The 22,436-nt window shown below is 28.7% G+C and overlaps 1 protein-coding gene across 1 annotated transcript in view; it reads right to left on the reverse strand.

The window, feature by feature from the left end:
• LOC113554858 (triple functional domain protein-like) overlaps nucleotides 1-22,436 on the reverse strand; it is a 115,498-nt gene that overhangs the window by 23,636 nt on the left and 69,426 nt on the right. Inside the window, 1 exon segment of the mRNA XM_026958927.1 lies at nucleotides 17,505-17,721. Within this exon segment, the coding sequence (XP_026814728.1) occupies nucleotides 17,505-17,721 (217 nt within the window).

Below are 22,436 nucleotides of genomic sequence, written 5' to 3' on the forward strand. Positions count from 1 at the left end.
GAATGCAGTGTTATAGTAACAACTCTAATAAAGGTAAATGCAGTTTGGTTAAATATAATGAAATTCAAATATTCGGTTTCAAATAGCTGATGATTGGGTTACGGCGATAGGTATACTAAAAGTAATGTATACTATCGTAAAAAATTCATAGTAATAAAAACCATCCAACCACATTTTTGATTTTAAACTTTTCACAGCATACACACATAAATAACAAATACACGCGAGTCCGAAATTCCTGAGCGTTCACAAATTCACTACATAACGTAAACTATTATTTTTAGTGTCTCTGAAGGACAGACAGGCGCGTATATACGTTCTCAATGAAACCGAGCGCGAATCAGATGACTTTTATTATGAGTGAACAGTGAACACATGAGACAAGTGAAAACGGGATGAGTACCAATAATAAACAAAGATTATAATGTACTATCCTCCCTCCTACTCTCTCTCTCTCTCTCTCTCTCTCTCTCTATATATATATAATTCTCATTCTAACTCACAAACTCACTTTTCTTACGCATTCTTATGCGCTCACAAATAAAAAATAACGCAAAAATAAGTATAAAATCGATTATTTGCAGCAAAATAATAATATAATATAGTGAGTACTCACGGCAGCAACAAGCATTTTATAGCGATGGGAAAAATAGTTTGTTTGCCGACCCTTCTCTTAACACAGCACCGTCGTCGTCAGAAAATGCGGTTACCGAATTTTCTCGATAAAATAAAAATAAGAATGACGAAAATGACAATCAAGCAGACGATGAGGTATTGAAGATCAAGGGTGGTGGGAAGGAAGCATGGCGCATTTTTAGAATAAATACTATTTTACGCCCTATTATATTACGCAGTATTTTAGTACTTGGCTAAATACCTAACCATTTTATACCTAACATTTTTTCTGTTTCAATAAACTTGCTCGAAAACGTCAATACATATCGTTGTCATTATTTTATAGTGGATTAGAAATAAAAAAATTGGAAATGGCCCAAATTATACAAGATCGGGTCTATATAACTTGACTATTCTACCTGTTGCATGATTAGAAGATAATGGGGTAGGAGCACTACCTCCGTTGCACTGCGCACACGACGACGACCCGGCGGTTGCGTTTACCACGGTCGAGTGTCTGCGATGGTGACGGTGATTATGGGGATGTCGGTGATGACGGTGGTGGTGGTTGTGGGGGTCATATTTGACAGCCACCACTGCCACCGAAGTTGACTTTTTATGCCGAAAAGACCGTATCTTTCGGCTCCACCGGCTCAACCGGCTCGGCGACGAAGATTCCGAAGACCCGTCCGAGTCAGCCCCCCCACCGCAGATCGTGCTGCAAGACGCATCGTCGGCCGGCGAAGAATCAGACGAATCACTGTTGTTACCGGTACTGCTGCTGCTACTGCTGCCGGAGCTACTGCTACTCGACCAAAAACCCATTGTGTCGCCCGACTGTTAAAGTTAAATGTCGTTTTTCACGCACTATACTCCCGTTATACGGACACCCGCCTTTACGGGAAGAGGCGCTTTTGAAAATACCAATATCGAGACCCGCGATTATATACTGTACGATAACGGGGATAAGATATATTAATAATATTAATATTAATATAAAGACACGTAAAGCGATGACGGTGTATAGAAATTAAGCGCGATATGCTAAAAAACACTCGCGTGATAACCGTCGTCGTTTCACCGACAGTCGTGCCGCGCGTCTAACGAAAAAAAAAACGTCGTTGGCGTCGGACTTGCACGTCGCTGCACCAGTTCTTCTCACGCTCTCTCACTTCTGGGACGCGCGTCAGTGACAAACTGTGAACGCGCGCACACTCACACACGGACGCAACAGAACTTGGTGTGCGGCCAAACGTGCGCGCGACACCCGTCCGAACTGGTGTTGCCTCCTCAGAGAATGAGTGCGAACACATTCACACACACAAATTGCACTGTACAGCGGCCACATTATTATAATATTTGCGTATACCTATTACCATAATATATAATTACACAATCCTGCGACAGTTATTATCGTTTATTAAATACATAACTATAATAAGATTTTTCTGAATTTTTATTCCTACAATCTATCCGTCTAATAATAAGCTATTAAATATAATATAATATAAGTTTTAGGAATAAAATTTCAACAGATCCTTTATCGACATAAAATTATTTTAAATTGCAATCACTAGCTAACATATTTACACGTTATTATATCTAATCTGGGAAAAATATATAACAAACAGACGGCAGAAATTTTATTTTAAATCGTAAATATATTGTAATTACTACTATAAATTATAATAGGAAAATAACTTTTTGAAATGTAATATATAAGTTAAATGAAAAATTCAAAAGTTAAAGATTTAATAAAGTTTTACCCAAAAACTGTAAATACTAAATATTCTCACATTTTAAAAACCCACAAGAAAAGTGAATACATAAAAATTTGATGAACAAAGCACGCACAAATATCTATCCTATACTTTAACAAAAATGTAACATAACACATTTAAAAATTCAAGACAAAGCAAATAAAAATTATGATATGAACATAATAAAAATACTATCAAACACGAAATGGGTGCTTAAAAAATACCCTGATAACAAAATACAAATCATTAATTAGATAAATTTTGAATTACGGATCACTAGTATGTTGTATGATGATTATAAATATATATCAGAAAAATATCTTTATTCAAATTACTTGATGATATTTATATTGCATGTTTAAGAATTTCAATAAGTGACTTCAAAGGCAGTCTCAAAAACAGTATTACCGGAAAGCACCCACTAGACACTAAGTATACAAAATACAAATATTTCAATTAATTCTACAACAATTAAACTGCAACAGATCTTAACAAACCAATTTATGCAACTGTTTTCAATAATCAATTTGAAAACACTTAGTAACGAATAATAATTAATAAAAAATAACGCGCAAACTAAAAATACAAATAAAAAACGAAACAACAAAGATAAAATTCAAAGCCACAATGGACAACAAGATACTTCTTTTACATACCAATTACGCTTAACAATAGAAATAAAACTCCAAATCGTGTAAATAAAAATATATAGGTACTGTGAATAGACAAAATATTGGTTCACATGTACATATACACAGATGTTTCAAAAACAACTAAAAGAGTGTAGATATTGCAACAATTATTTAACAAACTGAAATATTAGAAAACTGTAATATATATGCACACAGCTGAAATACTCACGATATATAAAGCTGCTATAATTATATAAAATACAGTAAATATAATATAATATAATATTTATCATAACTTAAAAAATAAAAATTACTTAATTTTAACAAACCCCATTTTTGGTAAAATTAACATTATGTTACACTGTATTGTTATGGATGTATTAAGTGATAATTTGTATCGAAACCATATTTTATACATTTTTAGATACAAATTAAAAGCAGTTTTCATTAATATATTTTAAAAAGGCCCTTTTTTTAGTAACTGCATTGGAGCCCTGAGACCTTAAGTTCGATACTTAGAACACAACACCATTCTAGTCTCTAGATACCTTTGAAATACAAAAAATAAAATATAAAGTTATAAAAAATGTATCAACGATCGACTAGAAATAAATGGCAAAACCAAAGTTGTATATAAGCAATAAATTAAGTGAAATAAAAATGAAACAAACAGAAGACACGATATATAAGTTGCAATAAACCATCTGAGAATTAGTAATACACATATAACTAATACATATATCTTATAAAAAAAAATATCTACAAGAATATGTCAAAAATAATATTTAGATACTATCTACATCGATCAAATATATATTCATGCAATGTAGATACAATAAGCTCATTAAAAATGTAAATGTAATATAATTCACCAAACAAATTAATTTCAACAAATTACTGTATGTATATAATTACAATTCATAAAAAAATCTACAAGCCAATGTAAACCATAATCGAGGCAGCATAAAAAATGATGAAATAAATATAAATAGGTATCATAGTATTTTATGATTTTCTAAAGTCGGTAATAAAATAGAATAAGGAAGTATATTATTAAAATAATGAGTTATGACTCTCACAATATATATAAATAAATACTTCCATAAAACGTACGTAACACGTTTACTTTATATTTCTATAATCTATATATCCATCTATCCATGTATATATTATATATATGATCAATAAAAACACTGACTATTACTCACATAAGTTTGAGGTTATATCTGATTAATGAACAACATTTGGATGTTGATAAATGATTTTTCGACGTAATTTAAAACAAATTAATGGACTGCGTGATATCGAGAACAACGAAGTTATATGCACATGATAAAAGATACACAACATTCGAGAATGGGTTTTTAGTTTCTTAAGTTTTATTCAATTTATCAAAATTGTGTTTCGGTATAAATATGTAAGTATAAGCGTAACGCGTAATACGTCTTTACTTAACTGCAGAAGACAATAAACCTATTAAATAAACATAACAATATAACTTTGATTCGACGTAATTTTGAATATCACAAAATAAAAATGTTATTTAACGCTGTACTTTAAAGTAGTATTTTACATAATATATAGGTACACCTGTTGTCATCACCAGCTAACTAATAAAACATACGCGTTTTTTTGGCCTATGTATGTATTTAATGACACGTATGTTAATAATTAAATTATTTTTTACACAAGAGTTATAATTGTAAACATTAATAAATACTTGTATAATATTTTCCCGCTTTTTATGCGGGATGTTCATACTTATTTGATTTCCGAGAATATTAAATATAACGCTAATTGATGTTTATTATATTATGCGAAACGAAAAAAAATTGCGCATACCTACTATTGTTTATACTAAACGATTTAGATGCCGATTATGTCGAGGCGGAGGTTTTCACAATGTACGTATATATATAATAAAATGGCGCGGACTGCCGGGATGACGGTTAAAAAAAAATAATAATAATAACACCTTAACAATGTCACACAGTATTGCAGTGGGTGACCTTGGTCAAGTGTCATCTATATATAATACAATATAAAATGATGGAATACTGCAGTAGGAGGATGTGCCTAATTCGAATTTGATTCCGTGCGCTGCAAATTCAGATCAAGGCCGCGAAGGACCCTAATGACATTTTCAAACGCTAATAATGACTACGAAGTATTAACAAGAGAGAAAGAGAGAGAGAAAGCATAGAAGCGACAAACTCGTTCAAAAAGCGATAACCGTGACTGGTACACAATGTATTATGACATTCGAACAATTATAAAGATAATATTATAATACTTTATAATATTTAAAGCCATGCGAAAATAACGATAATTATCATTGATTCTGGGAGTAATAACACGTGCAATAATACAATAATAATAAATAATAATAACGATATTACTGCAGTATGGTCATAAAATAAATCAGCGCTAGCAGGTAGATTTTAATATACGCATATTCGTATAAAATTAACTACAACTCGAATACATATTATATGCATATACTCGTGTAAAAAGTACAGGGGTAAATCTCTCTTATTATATCTCACTAAAAATGACTATACAAATGCAGACTGTCATGATTTACGCATACATAACATATAAAGAAAGGCATATGAGTTTATTATGTATAAGTGGAACATGTAATTATAGTTAATTATATTAATAAGCTGATATTATAATAACATAATTTATGTAACTTACAACTATTTAATATATAGAACCCAGTTAATTAGAAAAAAGGCTGTGTTATATGTCATGAATACATAAGTTATATTCGGTTTTGAGAACTAAAATATAAATCTGAAGAACGTAAGACTTTAACTGAATAGAAAGCTCCACAGTTACTAATTGTAAATATACTGACTATGATAAAATAAATTAAATTTAAAAATAAACTTGGTTTATATAAAGTATAAGAAATATGGATAGTTATCTTTTAATGGTTAATTCGATACAGTATCGACATTTGAAATTTGAAAATATGTTGTTGGCCATCACTATTTACTACTAATATGCGCATAATCTGCACACACATACATAGGATTACGCAAATTACGACATATCGATTTGGCGCGAGAATATAACAAAAATAATATAGAACGATATATGCCAAACGTCAATGAAAGGAATTATTTTTAAAAAAAAAACGTATACGCCAACGTATACAATATACACACATTTATACATATATATACAAATATAAATTAGGGTCATCGTTAAATTTGTGGATATTCAGAATTTTGTAGTACATTTTTTGGGGCAATAAAAAAAAAACTAATAAATGTCTTGTGGAAAAAGCAAAAAAGGTTGTGTCAGTCTGAAACACACGGTCGTATTGCAGAAATAGAATTTGGACAATGGCCAGATATGTGTATGTGTGTGTGTGTGTGTGTGTGTGTGTGTAAACAAGAAATAAACAGAGATAGAAAAGGAGAAAAAAGACAACAGACGCGTGTGTATTACCGCATAATACCATTATTATATTGTTCGAGTGTGTACCGCGATGACCCAGTTGGGATTTATTGAAGAAGTATATCGAAACTGGCGATGAATCTCAAGAACAAATTTATTGACCCATCATTACATTATCAAAATACATACACACGGATTAAAGTTATATAACCATTTTATATAGCTTATTTATTCCTCATGATCATGATAATCCGACATAATATGCCCAAATATTGATTATCTCTAAATTCAATCCCGTTCAGTTCAGTGTTAGGTATAGATAAAAAAAAGTACAAGTATTATATATTCCACATATTATAGACTTCTTAAAACGCTCAGGCAAATTAAATACTTTTTAGTACATCAACAAAATTTAATGAATGCAATATTAATTCCAGAGGAATTTTTTTTTAATGTAATATTGCCACAAGTATAGATATTTATAATTTAATAACATCTCTTAAATGTACTATATGCATAAAAGAATTTAAACAACAAGTATAAGCCAAGACTATGTCTATATTAATATAATATATTCAATGACCAATATTCAAAAAAAGTTTCTATCAAGTCCCTATACACTATACTACTGTATAGCAACAACTTTATTATCTCGTTCACAGTAGATACATGCTGTTATAGTATACAAAATTGTAAATACTGTACAAGGCATAATTATAATAAGCACATATAATAAAAATAATATGCAGCAGTTTATTAAATTATAGTCAAATTTAAATCGCGTTTATTAATATAAAAGTTAATTTAGTGTTTTTCGCGTCATTAATATAATGTTACGGCATAATTAATACCGCGTGCCATATATTATATAGTATTTTAATAACTGCGACTAGATAATATAATGTCGTCGAGTTTTAATGAAGTATTTTTAAACCGATTTGTTCAGACGAGTTCAAATTATGTAATAAAATCATATATTTTCCTGTTATAAACGCTAAAGAATTTTATTTTCAAATGAAAATACGTTCTGAAAATGAAAAACCAACAAAACACATAAAATAACCACGTAATAACAACATCCATCATCTATTACATTTCACGATTTTAAGCTTTTTTGAGCAAAAGGCATACTTTACAAAAAGTCAAAAACTATCCATCTTACGTACAATTTTATGAGTGATGCTTTTCTTCGACCCGCCATAAACACAGTTAAGACGATTCAAGCTTTGGGTCAAGTCAAAGTTTTCTCTGTATTTTGAGGTTTATAATATGCGCGAATACAAAATAATATATTATACATGTAGTATATATATATATATATATATACTGTATATATTGTACGCCATCATGTTCAATCAATTTGTAGGAATTAGGTAACAGTAAATAATAAATATGAACTTTAAACTAGAAGTTTCTGCGTACCAAATTATTGATATTTTCACTTATTTTATTTATTTTTTAACACTAACAAAAAAGGTCAAACGCAATAGTTATGTTAACTATTGAGAAGATTTCTTCCTCAGAAAATTAAAAAACGTCCGCAAAAAATATAATATATTATACACATCAGCCCGTTTTTAAGAAACTGTAGGTACATATACGTGATTCTCAGATTAGTATGTATTATCCCGGCAAATTTGAATTTAAGGTGCGATTTTAACTCATTTGTAAAAATTAAAATATTACATTAAATATTTGTTTTATGTACGAGTTTATATTGAGGAGCATCACAAGCTTAGTCAACTGCAGAAGTTGTTATAATGAACAAATACTCATCGTGTGATTAACTTTAATTCGGCATAAAGTTTGTTTTGAAAAAAAAAAATTAGAGGGCTAAATTTTAATACGGGGCTTACATAGTGTTACACAGGTGTTTCAAAATTGTGAAAAATATGGATATTAAAACATGTTAACACATATAATATTTAGATCTCACGTAACACTACAAAAACCAATAGATAGATCGCATATAATAATGAAATCTAATACAATATCAAATTTAGTGTAATAGATTCATCGTTACGCAGCCTTTCAAGCTATCCTTACTTATGGTTTTAAAATATTAATATAAACACGATATTTGCAGGTTACATGCAAAAAACTTAAGATTCTCAACGCGTTTAAATTGTACTTGATTTTTTTTAGTATATCACTTATATTTTCTTATATATAATGTACCTACCTACATATTACCAATACGAAATAAGCAATTTAACCATGATATTACAGTGAAAACTGTATATATCGGACAGCCACGGGACCAAATAATTGTCCGTTATAGACTGGTGTCCGTTTTAGACAGGTTTTAATGTTTTATAAGTAAAATTAAAAACATCTATTTAAGGGTAAATGAAAATTTTGTACGTAGGTATATTATATTAATATTGCACATATTATTATAATTTTAATCATTATTATTTTATTATTATATTTTACATATACCTACGTTATAAATTTAATTTTAATATTTATCAGCATGTTTACGAATAGATAAACCGCTAAACTCTATACAACGAATAATGTTCACTTTTATTTTAACTAAAATAAACCGCGATTTACGCGGTACGGTAAGTGCTTTTGCTAAAACAAATATGTAAAATTTGACTGCGAACTGATAGAAACTGAACAAAATATTAAAATTACTTATGTTTTCTTTTATACGTATTTATTACAATTTATTTTTGATTTATTTATACAGTAAATTCCCATTACAACGAATACCAATACAATGAAAAATTCCGTTATAACAAAAGTCATAGAAGTCCCTGCCGAAATTTGTTATTCAAATTTTCGTTACAACGAAATTTCCGTTATAAAGAAAAAAAATTTGGTCCCCTGGAGTTCGTTGTAACGGGGTTTTACTGTATTTAATATTGTATCTCAACTTCATAAATTCAATAGGTACTTGCAATTAACGTTATCGAAATTGGGGATAATGCAATCGGTCGTAGGTTTCACGAAAACTGTGTTTTCACATGTACTTAATTGCGCTCTGTATTAAAGCTGTTTCGTAGTTTGTACATACATAATTTGATATTACATTAATATTTGAACTAGAATTTTTGTCCGTTAATTCAGATTTCATTGTATAATATATTATAAACAATAAAATAGCATGTATTGTCATCAATACGATTACCTACATTAACGTTATAGAAAACCACGACCACGCATATACTATCATATAGAACATGAATGTTAAAGTAACAAATATTACGGTTTACTTGAGAATACCATAGCATGCGCACAAACTATTATCTACTACATAAATAGGTAACATAATACGTAATAGTACAGTGGTCGTTTGCATAATATATAAATTATATACATATCAACGAGTAAGTATTGAACGGGCGAAAATTGCGACGTTAAAGCGATAAAACGTTTTTCTTTATACTTATACTACGTCGTACACATTTGCACGCGGACTTGCCTTATATATTATGTATTTGTGTACATCGTTTCACTCGTATAAATAAATATTTTCTTTTAGTTGTTGTCGTTATGTATATGTTAAGCCTTTCCAAATTATATGACTGTCTTAAAACAAAAGAAATATAGATACTTTTTTATTTAAAAAAAATTATTATTATCGTTTTATATCCATGATGAGAATCCTATCCATTTATCGATCGCCTCGTATATAAATATATATAGGTAATTATAAGTATATACTCTGCCCAGCAAGAGAACGAACCACAAATGGACCAAAATCAGTTTTTCTGCGTATTCTCCAATGGTACCCAGCCATAAACCAACCAGTTTTGATAGCATGTTTTCGTGCGCAGAATCGGCGCACTCTCGCTGGACAGATTATGTATATTTTTATTATTTATATAATAATAAAGATAGGTATATAATGTTGCAATGTCGCCTTTATGCAAAATGTGTGCATAGGGGAGGGTATCGAATTATTTTGAACCAGAAATGTATTACTAATAAATTAGTTATAATTGTATTATTTATTTTAATAACACATACATTAATCGATAAAATTACAGTTTAAAGATGAATAATCACTATATAGATAAGAGGAGATGGCGTTTACCACCTGTCACCGATATATAGATATAAAAACTTATAAACGACCGTAAGGGGTGAGTATGTGTGTTTGCAAAATAATATGTAATGTAATCACATGGCGATGGCAAAGGCTCAATAATATCATTATTGCAACCGGCTAAAAACGACGATTCGCAATGTCGTTACGGCCAACCGTCTCGGGAGCGTCACGCTATCGGCAACGGCGCCGGAAGCGATACACGTCGCGCCACCGAAAGCACGCTGCGCGCAGTCGTGTGGCGTTTCGTCGACGCGGTTGTTCCATCGATTTGACTACGGCTGCAGTGCAGCCTCCATCACCCCCACCGCATTCTCCTCAACCACCCACCGCATTGACCTTGACCTTCGGTCACATTTGATCTCGCATCTCTCTATATCCCTTTGCCAACACGTCCAAAAACCGATTTGATTGTAAATCAATAAAACAAAATCATTGTTTTAACGGCGTCAAGAGTAGTTATAGAGAATATAAGGGCATTATATCGTTAATCGTACTATCATGTGTTACGATTACATTCATACAAAAAATTCGCAAATGCACGCTAATTTCTGGCAGGCGTGACGCACAATGTGCAAGTCACATTATATACTATGAAATAACCAAATGATGTCCGAAGCACCCACACACGATAAACAGTCATATTTTTTGTTGCAAATCAAACAACAATATCTAACAAAATATTATTTTTTTTATATATATTTATATTTATTATTTCCTTTGATATTGTTTGGTAGCTAGTATACTAAGTAAATATCGCCCTGTGTACAGTTTTAAAATAACGTTAACAGTCCTAAATCAATCCATCGTGCGTATCATAGGAAATGAGGCTGTAAAAAGTTTACATTTCAAACACTAGTGAACAAAAACTTCAACGACGACAACGATGATGACGACATTTATAGCAACATCACAACTAAGACGATTTCAAGTCCATGATAAATTTCTTTTTTTAATCAACGATTGTATGTAAGACTAAGAATATAAATTCATTATGCATGAACAAAATATGTAATAGATGTTTACGTATTAATATTTTTATTTTTGCGACGTTTATATAATGTATATTAAAAAAAATTATTATAAAAGTATTTATTTCTATCATTATAATTTATAAATCATAATCAATTATTTTAATCCCTAAATATTTAGTAGTATTTATTCGGTAAGCTTAGCAGCTATATTAGTTATAGTATATTAAAGCTATATGTAACGATAAGTTACAACAATTCGTATACAATGATCAAGCGTAGTGCTGAAAGCGCGAAGCCCTGAACAAGAACAAGTATACGCGAACTTAACAAATCCATAGAATCTAATTGTAATTTAAAATAAGTCCACTTCATCTCTTTAATTTTATTATCTCATTCAAATACTGTATAAATATAATATTATGTATAGTTATTACTACTATTTACATTTACTACCACTACTATATAGTCTCAGCTATAGACTTAAAACTCATGATCTCTGCAAATATAGGTACTGAAATCAAAAGTATATTCCATTTATATTTATTTTAATTATAAAATAAGCCACCAAAGTTCCAAAATTGTTTAAAAAATATTATAATATAAATAACTTTCTACGCCTACGCGGTGGGTAAAAAAATCATGGACAAAAGAAAACAATATAATTACGTGTTGCCCTTAAAAATCTGTTATTCAATAACTTATGTATTTATAATCATGACACAACGAAAACCTGAATGATATCTATCCTCCTCAAACCCAACACGTATTTAAATTGTGTAGTACCATAATATGTATTTCAATGGACATATCAAACACATGTTTATCCTTCAAAATTATCACTATTTTAAGGTTATATTGACATACGTATAATATCAGCAAAAACAATTGGCGGGCTTTTGTGGGGATAAGAGAAAGTGTCCATTTTAGTGAACAACGGGCTTATGAAAATACGAAAATTAAATTAAGCTTGGACGCTTAAGCAGTTATAATAATTGTCAATTATAATGAACATTGGGCCTCAGGAGGCTATAGATATTTTATGTTTTAACAATTATTTTAGTACATTTTTTATGGATCTCCATTTTATAATATTTTAAAAACTTAAGATAATTATAATTATGTTTCAGAAATAAAACCATAATGATTCGGAAATATTATTAGATTTCATACAACATAGTAGAGATAAATATTATTAGTAAATAAAATAGGTATAGGTATATATATATATAGAAATTAGAAATTATATTGTGCATGTTTTCAAAATGTTGCTTAGTTAATAAGAAAATATATTCAACGGTTGTTTTTTTTTATTTCATAAATAAATCAGCAAGAATAAAAAAATGTAAGCTTTCATCAACTGATTAAAAATGTAAACAGATTAACTAAGGTAGCTACTATCAAACAACAATATATCAATATTATTATAATTAGATTTAAACGTATAGAAAATATATTTGTTAACATTTTTTGGAAATATAAGTCATAATATATTATTTATATAAATAAAAAAAAGAACTTAAAAATAGATGCTGATATTCTCCAAACAAAATTGTTTTTTATATGTAGTGATTTATTATAAATTTAAAATCTAACACATCCTATAAAAAATACACTCCAAATCTACTACATACAGCAAAGCGACTTCCTTGGATTTGGATTTGACATTTAATTAAAAATTAAAAACAAAGAGTTTTGCATTTTAAAGTGGTATTAAAGCTACTATTAGTTAAGAACTCAAATAATTACACACTAATTGTGTTATCTTTGTGACCCACAGGAAATATAATATAGTATAATTACGTTTAGAGGAACTAATCTAATGTTGTTAAATTTAATATTAGTCAATTTACCTATTATTATACTTAAAGGTATATCTATATAATTTTATTTGGAGCATCTCAGATCTAGGCTTTAGTTGGTATTTTAATTTTTAAGTTATAGTTATCTAAAAATATTAAAACTTTAAAATGCTCGTAACTCATTTAAAAATTAAAATATCAATAAAAGCTTATGAGATGATCTGGATAATATTATTACCTTTAAGTTTGATAATAGATAAATTGACTATTAATATTAAAGCTAACAGCATACAATTGATTCTACTGAACGCAAATTTGCTGTTTTATGTTCATATATAAGACGGTGACAACACATGCGGGTATGACGTATTTTACTTAAATGAGTTATTACTATGTAAAATATTACAATTTAAATATGCGCATTAGTTATCACACTAAAAAAATCTTTTAAAGAAGGAGAGGGGTAGGTAGCAAGGGATGTATATCAACTCGTACATTTGTCATAAATCACAATCTTTTATTCAGAAATTTACCCACTTGTCCTTTTTTCACCCATCTCTTTACCAAAATCGGTAAGTCAGCCCTAATTACAAAAGTAAAGACACCGACTACTATATTATAATGTAGTGAGTTTAAGTGCCATAACACATTGGTATTTATAAGGCCTTCCCTCATATTAATTTCAATACAAGTTACAACAATGTGACATCCACATAGTTTCAATATCGAATATTATAAACAAAATAAAAGAATAAATTTTTTGTTCAATTTCGAGTACAAAAGTGAAGATTTGAGATTGAACTTTTCGTCTTTATTAGTTTTACTACGACAATATCATATAATATTTGCAGTGATACAACTGATGCAAGTCAAATGGTTTGATCTAGAAATGTTAAAAATGCAATTTCGGCAATAGTATACTTTATTCCTGGTGCAATAAAGGCGATGAAAAATTCGAGTTAAACTTTTAATTTGTCTTATTGTCATGATTGTACATTTACCAGATTATTTTCCGCTCATTAGCCCACTCCTATCGATACTCAATAACTACTAACTTTTCACCGTTATTATATTTTATATCATCGTTGTACGTGAAATGTACACGTATAATGTATATATGCACTGTGCGAGCAGCAGTGATGGAGTATAATTTTAATAATAGGTTAATTATATTTATATAGCATGCAGTAACAGCATGACTGAAATTCTTCGCCAAAACAATCGTAAATAGCAAGAAGGGGGGGGGGTTATAACTAAAATATAAATTTGGTTCTGCAATGAGTGGGTGGAGTCGACAGGGGACGCACGCGTATTTTTCTATCCAACATGTCATATCAGTGATAATGCTGATGCCCGATACCGATAGTGATCAATGTCGTCAAAATAATTACAGTCACTTATATCAGTATATGCGACTGAAAATTTATTTATAATCGTGACACTTTGAGATTTGTTTCTTGACAGTTTATATAGATTACACGGTTAATATACGAGATATATACATATATGACATATATATATAAATTACTAGCGGTTATGACGGATCTTCCATACGCCACTATACACGTGCTTGCAAAAACCAGATCGTTAACGAAAAAAATATCAGATTAGCTATACACTTTTAATTCGTATTCTAAATAATTAACTTTAATATTTCTACAGATATAATCTATGTTAAAACTTGAAAAGCTTGAGATTGAGTTAATGGAGGTTTTTAAATATTTTATAATATTCAATAAAGTGTAGAAATAAAATAATTTATCATAAAAATAAAAATAATATTTACGAAATTTAAATCAACGAAACCTTTAAAAAAAATATTTATATATTATTATTATTATTATATAATTATGTTAACGCGTTCTTAACGTGTATAATAACACGCGAAAGCTAAAAAAAAATCGAACACTCACCTATATGTAGTTGAGAAAAAAAATAATAAAACGATATAATAACTTCATTATTTGAAATTCAATTTACCTTTTACACGATACACCTGGCTAACATTGAAATTGTTTTGTATGCGATTATTCACTTTTTTATGGGTAAAATATTTAAAACTGACATTACAATTTATACACGAAAATCTAACACGTTTTCGACCTTTGTTCGATCGATTTACAACGTAAACGTAAACTATTGAATACATTTGATACTGAAGTTACCGCACTCGAACACTGCTCAACGGACAATCGTTGTTATCAATTTTCATGTCAAGTTATAATTGGAAACATAGTTTGGAATTTTAATTCACACATACTGTTTATATACAAATATAAACCATTAGGTAAACGTCATTGAAAAATTCCGTTCTATGTAATCTGGTTTTAAAGTCTGAACAATCTAACGGCGTCGGCGTAATGCGTCGACGACATTTAGCATTATTACAGTAAATAAAATAACCGAATAACACAAAATACTATCAAATTAGTCATTATATAATAAACTAAAATTATAAAAAAATATATTCAACCGTATTTTTTGAGAACCAGAATTAAAAAACTTGGCAAATTATACACATTACGGCGTGTTTTTCTAAATTATTTTACTTAGTACTCGGTTAAAATCAAAGCGTGGGAACAGTTTATTTTTAAAATTGTCTAATAATAAATATTTTTAATGTCAAAAAATGTAAAAATAATGAACGTTTAAGTTAAAAAATAATATAAAACGAACAAACTTTGTACTCATCAATTATTTATATATTTTCGAGGGTACTCGAATAATTTACTATAGATTTTCTGTTCTCATGGTTTCAAATTAATTTACAAAATATTATTGTTTAATTTTTGAAATATAACCTATGTAAGTAAATGTATAATTATTAATTCCAAAATCGTGATACGATATTGCAAAAATATAACAAATTACAAAATATAAGCAATAAATCATTTTTAATAATTATAGATTCTCATTAGATATCTACACAAATAACAATGATGAAATCGATAGGATAAAAGGAAATAAGGTTGCACTTGAGTCGGGATTAATTTTAAAATTCACCGTAGAAACTTTTTATGCTTGTTTTCTTTTTTTACAACAACAATGACCATACGTGGTTGCTAATTTATAATGCGGTTTTACACTAATACAAGAACATTGATTATTCATAAAAAAAAAGAACAAACAGTTTTCCGTGGTATGCAAACATACATTTAATGTATCAATATTAGATTGATAATAAGAACTGAAAAATAGTTGATATTGTAATTAGTAAAGGATAAATTACGAAATGTATTAATTAAACTTAAGTTTGTTTCAAATCAATCATACGGATAGGTAGTTAAAACCCTAATCAAATACTAATTCTAATTTACAAATATAACACATTAATACGAAGCAACTCAAAAATATAGTAAACGTTTTAAATCATTAATTATTAACAAAATAATTTACGTATTAACGTTAACAATAATTACTAAATAGCAGGTAACATATAAATATAACCATCATCTATTTTTCCTGATTTATTTGACAATTGTTTCAAACACATTAATATTTTCAGTACTTATAACGTAGGAGTAGCAGTAACAATAATTATAATACATAAAATATATTTATTATAATAATTGCAATAATTGTATGTCGTGAATAAATTGTATAAGCTAACAGCGAACTTGTTTTATTATCATACATTAAAACCATAAGCAATAACTGTTTAAATTTTCTACTACACACGCCTGTGTAGCAGAAACAAATGCTATTATCTGTTACTACATAAATAAGTCATTAACTCAAGTCTTATACACTATTACGTATATGTGGTTTGAACGTCCCGGTAGATGACGATGTCCTAGTCATATAAAGCGATCAAGAAAAAGCAATAACTGAATTTTACAAGGTATATAAATATTTTGTTACTTACAAAGCCTATATTAACAATATAAATATAACGCATAATTAGCAAATTTGCTGCACCAGGAAAATAATATTATAAGAATTACTAAATAGAGTGCTTAACACAAAATATGTATCGAAAAATCATACACATTCAAAATAATATAGGACCTATAATACAGGTATATCGTGAAAAATATGTATAAAGCAAAAATATTAAAATTATTGTAGGTATGTATATTACTACTTTAAAGTCTTTAAATATATTATTATACCTAAATTAACTATAATATGCGATAAAAAAATATCATTGTTTAATTGAAATAATATAGCGGGGGAACCTGATCACGACCTTACAAATTGTAAATACATATTTATATGATATTTATTATAATACGAATGGTATTTTTTCTTACCTGTGGCCTGCGGTGACTTAAGTGACGGCGGTTGCTTGAGTACGATATGTGGCACCATTCCTTCAGTACAGTCGGACGGTACGCGCACTAAAACCATTTCACTCGTACCACTACAGCAGTCCAGGAGCTCTACCTGCTGACCTTTGGAAACGGTTACTTGGCCGGCGGCCGTTGCTGTGAAGTCCGCGATCACCCAAGTCATCTCCACGCCAGAGTTCTATAAACAAAAACCATATATCAAAATCAATAGTCATAACAAAATTAAAAAACAACGGATACCTAAATCGTATTACAGGATATTATTATGATAATTATTCAAGTAGTGTAGGTAATCAAATTCATTTAAATAAGTACCTACGTTTTAAAATACAATACGTATTATTCGTATACTATATTAATATTGATATACAATTATTATCTTATACCATCAGATACCATATTATATTCATACACTATTACTATTATATCACCCAGTCACCAGTACCCAAGGAGTAAACCAAGATTAAAAATCAAAAAAAAATCAAATAAATAAATTAACTTAGAATAACTTTAAATAGATATTATACTAATTAATTAAGTTAAACTTTAATAATTAGATGCTGTAAATGCATGTTCAAAAATATTTAGCATCGTGATTACTATATACATGAGTAATTTATTTGACGCTATAGGTTCTAATATTTTACAACGAGAAAGTTCTAGAAATAGCGAATTCGACAGATACCTCTTTATGTATTTAAGAGTGCCAAAAGTCAATAAAATAATTTATCATTTTATATATATAATACATACTATTAGTAAATAGGTACCACGATTATAATTTAATTATTCTTATAGCGTATACTAAAAAAAAACCCGATTTGCAGAACAGTTTGATATTATAGATAAGCATATTTATGTATGTACAATGCAATTTTTATATAATATAAATCTAAATTATATAGCAGAGATATATTAGTTTTTGGTTATTTTGTATACATTTATGGTTTGACAAATAAATCTTCAGTAGTTTTCCAATAAATATCCAAAAAAAAATAATTCCGAAAATATTAACATAGATAATATACCTACATTAATTGTGTCTCTAATACTGATAATTCTTCACAAAACTAAAGGTTATTATCCTTCTTTAATACGCTATTATGGGTAGAGAAAAGTTTTTATAAATATAAATTTAGCTATAGTATAAAAAATTGTTGATTGAAAAGGGTAATACTGTTATAATATAATCCATATAATTACCGTTTTCAACGTTAACAATACTAAGGGCTTACAGTACACGCAATGGCATAATTTGTAGGAGATAAAGAGAGCATTCAAAAAATCCCAATCTAATTATTAAAGGCCTAATGGCCACGTGCCTGAAGTTGGCCTCCCCCACTTTAAACCAGGAACTTAAAACTTCTTTAAAAAAATTGCTACATTTTTATTCTTTTGTAATTTTTTATTCAAATTACATTTTTTATAATTCAAATATATATTTTTGTCCTTGACTTGTTTTAACCAGAGTGGATACAATTTACAATGACATCAGTACCCTCGGTGTTTAAAAAGATAAAATAAAAGGAACTTTCAGGGTAATTTAATACTTATCATAATTAGGAAACTGGTTCTAAAAGTCTCAACGATTTTGGACTATAATATTCTATGACATTTACCGTAAAAATCTTGAAATATATATATTTGTTTCTTATTATAAACAAGTTTCAAATACCTAAGTATATATTTTTTTCTGTATTATTTTGTTACAACATAAATAACTACTAATTGAATCGGTAAATGAAAAACTTCAAGTAGCCCACCTGAATTAATCTACGCATTCGAAACTGGTACCTATCAAAAACTTTTCTTAAAAAAGAATTTTTTAAATTAAGAATATTTTTTATGGAATTTAGACATTTTTATTTATTTAGGCTTTTTACTAAATTTATCATTTCTTATTTAACATTTTTTCTTGGTCTACTTATTCAGTTTTTCTTATAAACATTAAAATGTTTATAATTTAGGCTTTTTATTAAATTTGGAAATTTTTATATAATTTTTTTTTAGATTTATTCAGTTTTTTTATTCTAATTAGATAAAAATCTATGTTTTATAAATTATTCTTAATTGAATAAATAAAAAAAAAATGATTCTATATTAAATAAAACAATCTAACTGGAATAAAAAAACGACAATAAATTGAAAATCTTATTTGGTTAAAACAAATCGAGGATAAAAATATATATTTTAATTATAAATAAAGTAATTTGAATAAAAAATTACAAAAGAATAAAAGGTGTAGCAATTTTTCTAAAGTTTTAAGTTCCTGGTTTAAAGTGGGGGGCAACTTCACGCACGTAGTGGGAGGGCCCTCAAAATTTTTAAACAATTCCCACGACTAAAGTTGAAGTTTGCAAATTCTGGAAATGAGTTTGCAAATTATTGCACATTATTGCAAACTATTTGCAAAATATATTTGTATAAAATATAGTGCCTATGTATAGTTTCTATATTTTTAAATTACTGTAAGCGCAATTAATGTGGAACTTTATTTATATTTTTTTTAACCTTTGACCTAGCAAACAAAGCGGGGGTAGTTGGCACCACGAACTGAATTTTGCTCTGTCGCCGTAAAAAATGTGTTGCAAATTTTTTATCAACGTTGCAAATTGTTGCAAATTAGTTGCAAAAAAATGAGACTGATTTGGAAACGATCGGACAAAGTCGGGGTGCCAACTTCACATACGTCTAATGGCCAATGGGGATTATGATCTTTAAGAGGACGTTATACCCGCATGTGTTGTCTCTGTCTTACTATAATGTAGATCATAGCAAATTTTCGTTCAACAGAACACATTTTGTGATGTTAGCTTTAATATTACAGTAAATTTACCTATAATCAAATTTAAAGGTAAGAATATTATTTAGGGCATCTTATAGGATTTTATTGATATCTTAATTTTTAAGTAAGTTATGGTTATGCAAAATATTAAAACTTTAAAATGCTTGTAACTCGCTTAAAATTTAATACCAATAAAAGTCAATGTGATGCCCTAGATAACATTATTACCTTCAAGTTTGATAAATTGACTCTAATATTAAAGCTAACATCACAAAATATGTTTTCCTGAACGAAAATTTGCTATGATCTACATTAGTAAGACAGAGACAACACATGCGGGTATAACGTTCTCTTAAGATTGACTAGTAATCAAACTGCATCTCCAAAAAGACAAACAAAAAAATAACTTAAATAAAAATATACATCATGAACATTTATTTTTGTCCACATAAAAACATCATTCTATAATTTTTAGTATACTTAACCCTTGTTAAGCATTGCAGTATTTATACATTATGGATTGTAGATTGTTAATTAACCATATAATACTAAAGTATATTACATATATATAAACAAGAAATATCAAATAATAATAAACACCAGTTCAATAGCCATCATAGAGGAATTATAAACATACACACTGTAAAAATCAAAAACCATGGGAATAAACATTGATCATTTATAAAAGTACCGGTCAATATTTTATCCGCCGTCTATAGTAAAAACTGAAAAGCCACTGGAGGCTTATAAATTATAATACACATAACTGAAATAGTATACATAAACATTAATGGTATACGTAGCATACGGCCTTTTAGATCGCGGATGACATTAATTAATATGCCACAAGCACCAGGTGAAATTATGTGCAGTACATATAACGAAGAGAAATAATACGAGTACCTATGTATATATTAATAATAATAATATAATAATGGCAATGTTCAGCAGGTCGAAACGAATATGGTTTTATGCGGTCAAAGGGATTTTGAAACGGGTTAAATGCATAAATATATATACATCGTGTAGAAACTATGTATAGATAGAAATTATGAGCTTCACACTGAACACCTGTGTAGCGAAATCAGGAATGGTTGTGGCGATAGTATCCTATAGACTTATACAACAATACACAAATCCTCACGTAACATATATATTATTATATTATGTACGAGTATGTAGACCAACATAAAACTGTACAAAAAATGATATCGTATAAAATAAAATAAATTACTACATGATGAGAAGATATAGAACAGGGGTAGCCAACCGTGGCTCGCGTCGTACATAGACTTTAGCGGCTCGCATTTTGTCGTAACATTTTTACAAAAAAATTTTTTTATGAATTTATGTATGAGCTTTTTTTTTTACATTTTGGCACTTCCATATTTATTAATAAATTTGAAGGCTCGCGAGTCTCTTCTCGCTGGCCACCCCTGATATAGAACAACCCTGGGGGGGGTGCGTTTTATTTTATACCACCTATATACCTATACATACTTTCATTTAATGTATAATAAATGCTAGCTGCTGGTACATGGATATCTAATGCATGCAAATGCTAGGCTATGCAAGCATTCTATTCATTGGCATTTTCATCTATTTTAATGCAAGCTGATCCAACTGCGCAAGTGTATTATATTGTTACACATACAAGTACTGAAAGATCATCGTAAGATTCGATTGGTATAGAAAAATTATATAACATTTTACATACTTATAAAAGAATAAGACTAAAACCAATTACATAATATATCGTCTTCGTATATAACAATATCGCTGTTAAATTCATACCTGAAAACGATGTCAGTATAAATAAACGCATTGTATTAATTCGCTAAATTATTATCCACTCCAAACGCGTTTACATTATTTAAAAATGTAAAAATATAAAAAGTATTATATAAACTTTATGCATGCTACGCGATGGCATTTCAATGGTATTCAACGGTTAAATTAAATGGTATATGTAATTTTCCATTTACATACCTAAATATATACAAGAACAATTAAAATAGATAATATACATATAATATTGGCGACACAATAATAACCATTATTAGAATCGATAAAATATCCATTTGATAAAAATAAAAATTAAAGGAATA

This window comes from Rhopalosiphum maidis, chromosome 2 (genome assembly GCF_003676215.2).
Source record: "Rhopalosiphum maidis isolate BTI-1 chromosome 2, ASM367621v3, whole genome shotgun sequence".
Classification (NCBI taxonomy): Eukaryota; Metazoa; Arthropoda; class Insecta; order Hemiptera; family Aphididae; genus Rhopalosiphum; species Rhopalosiphum maidis.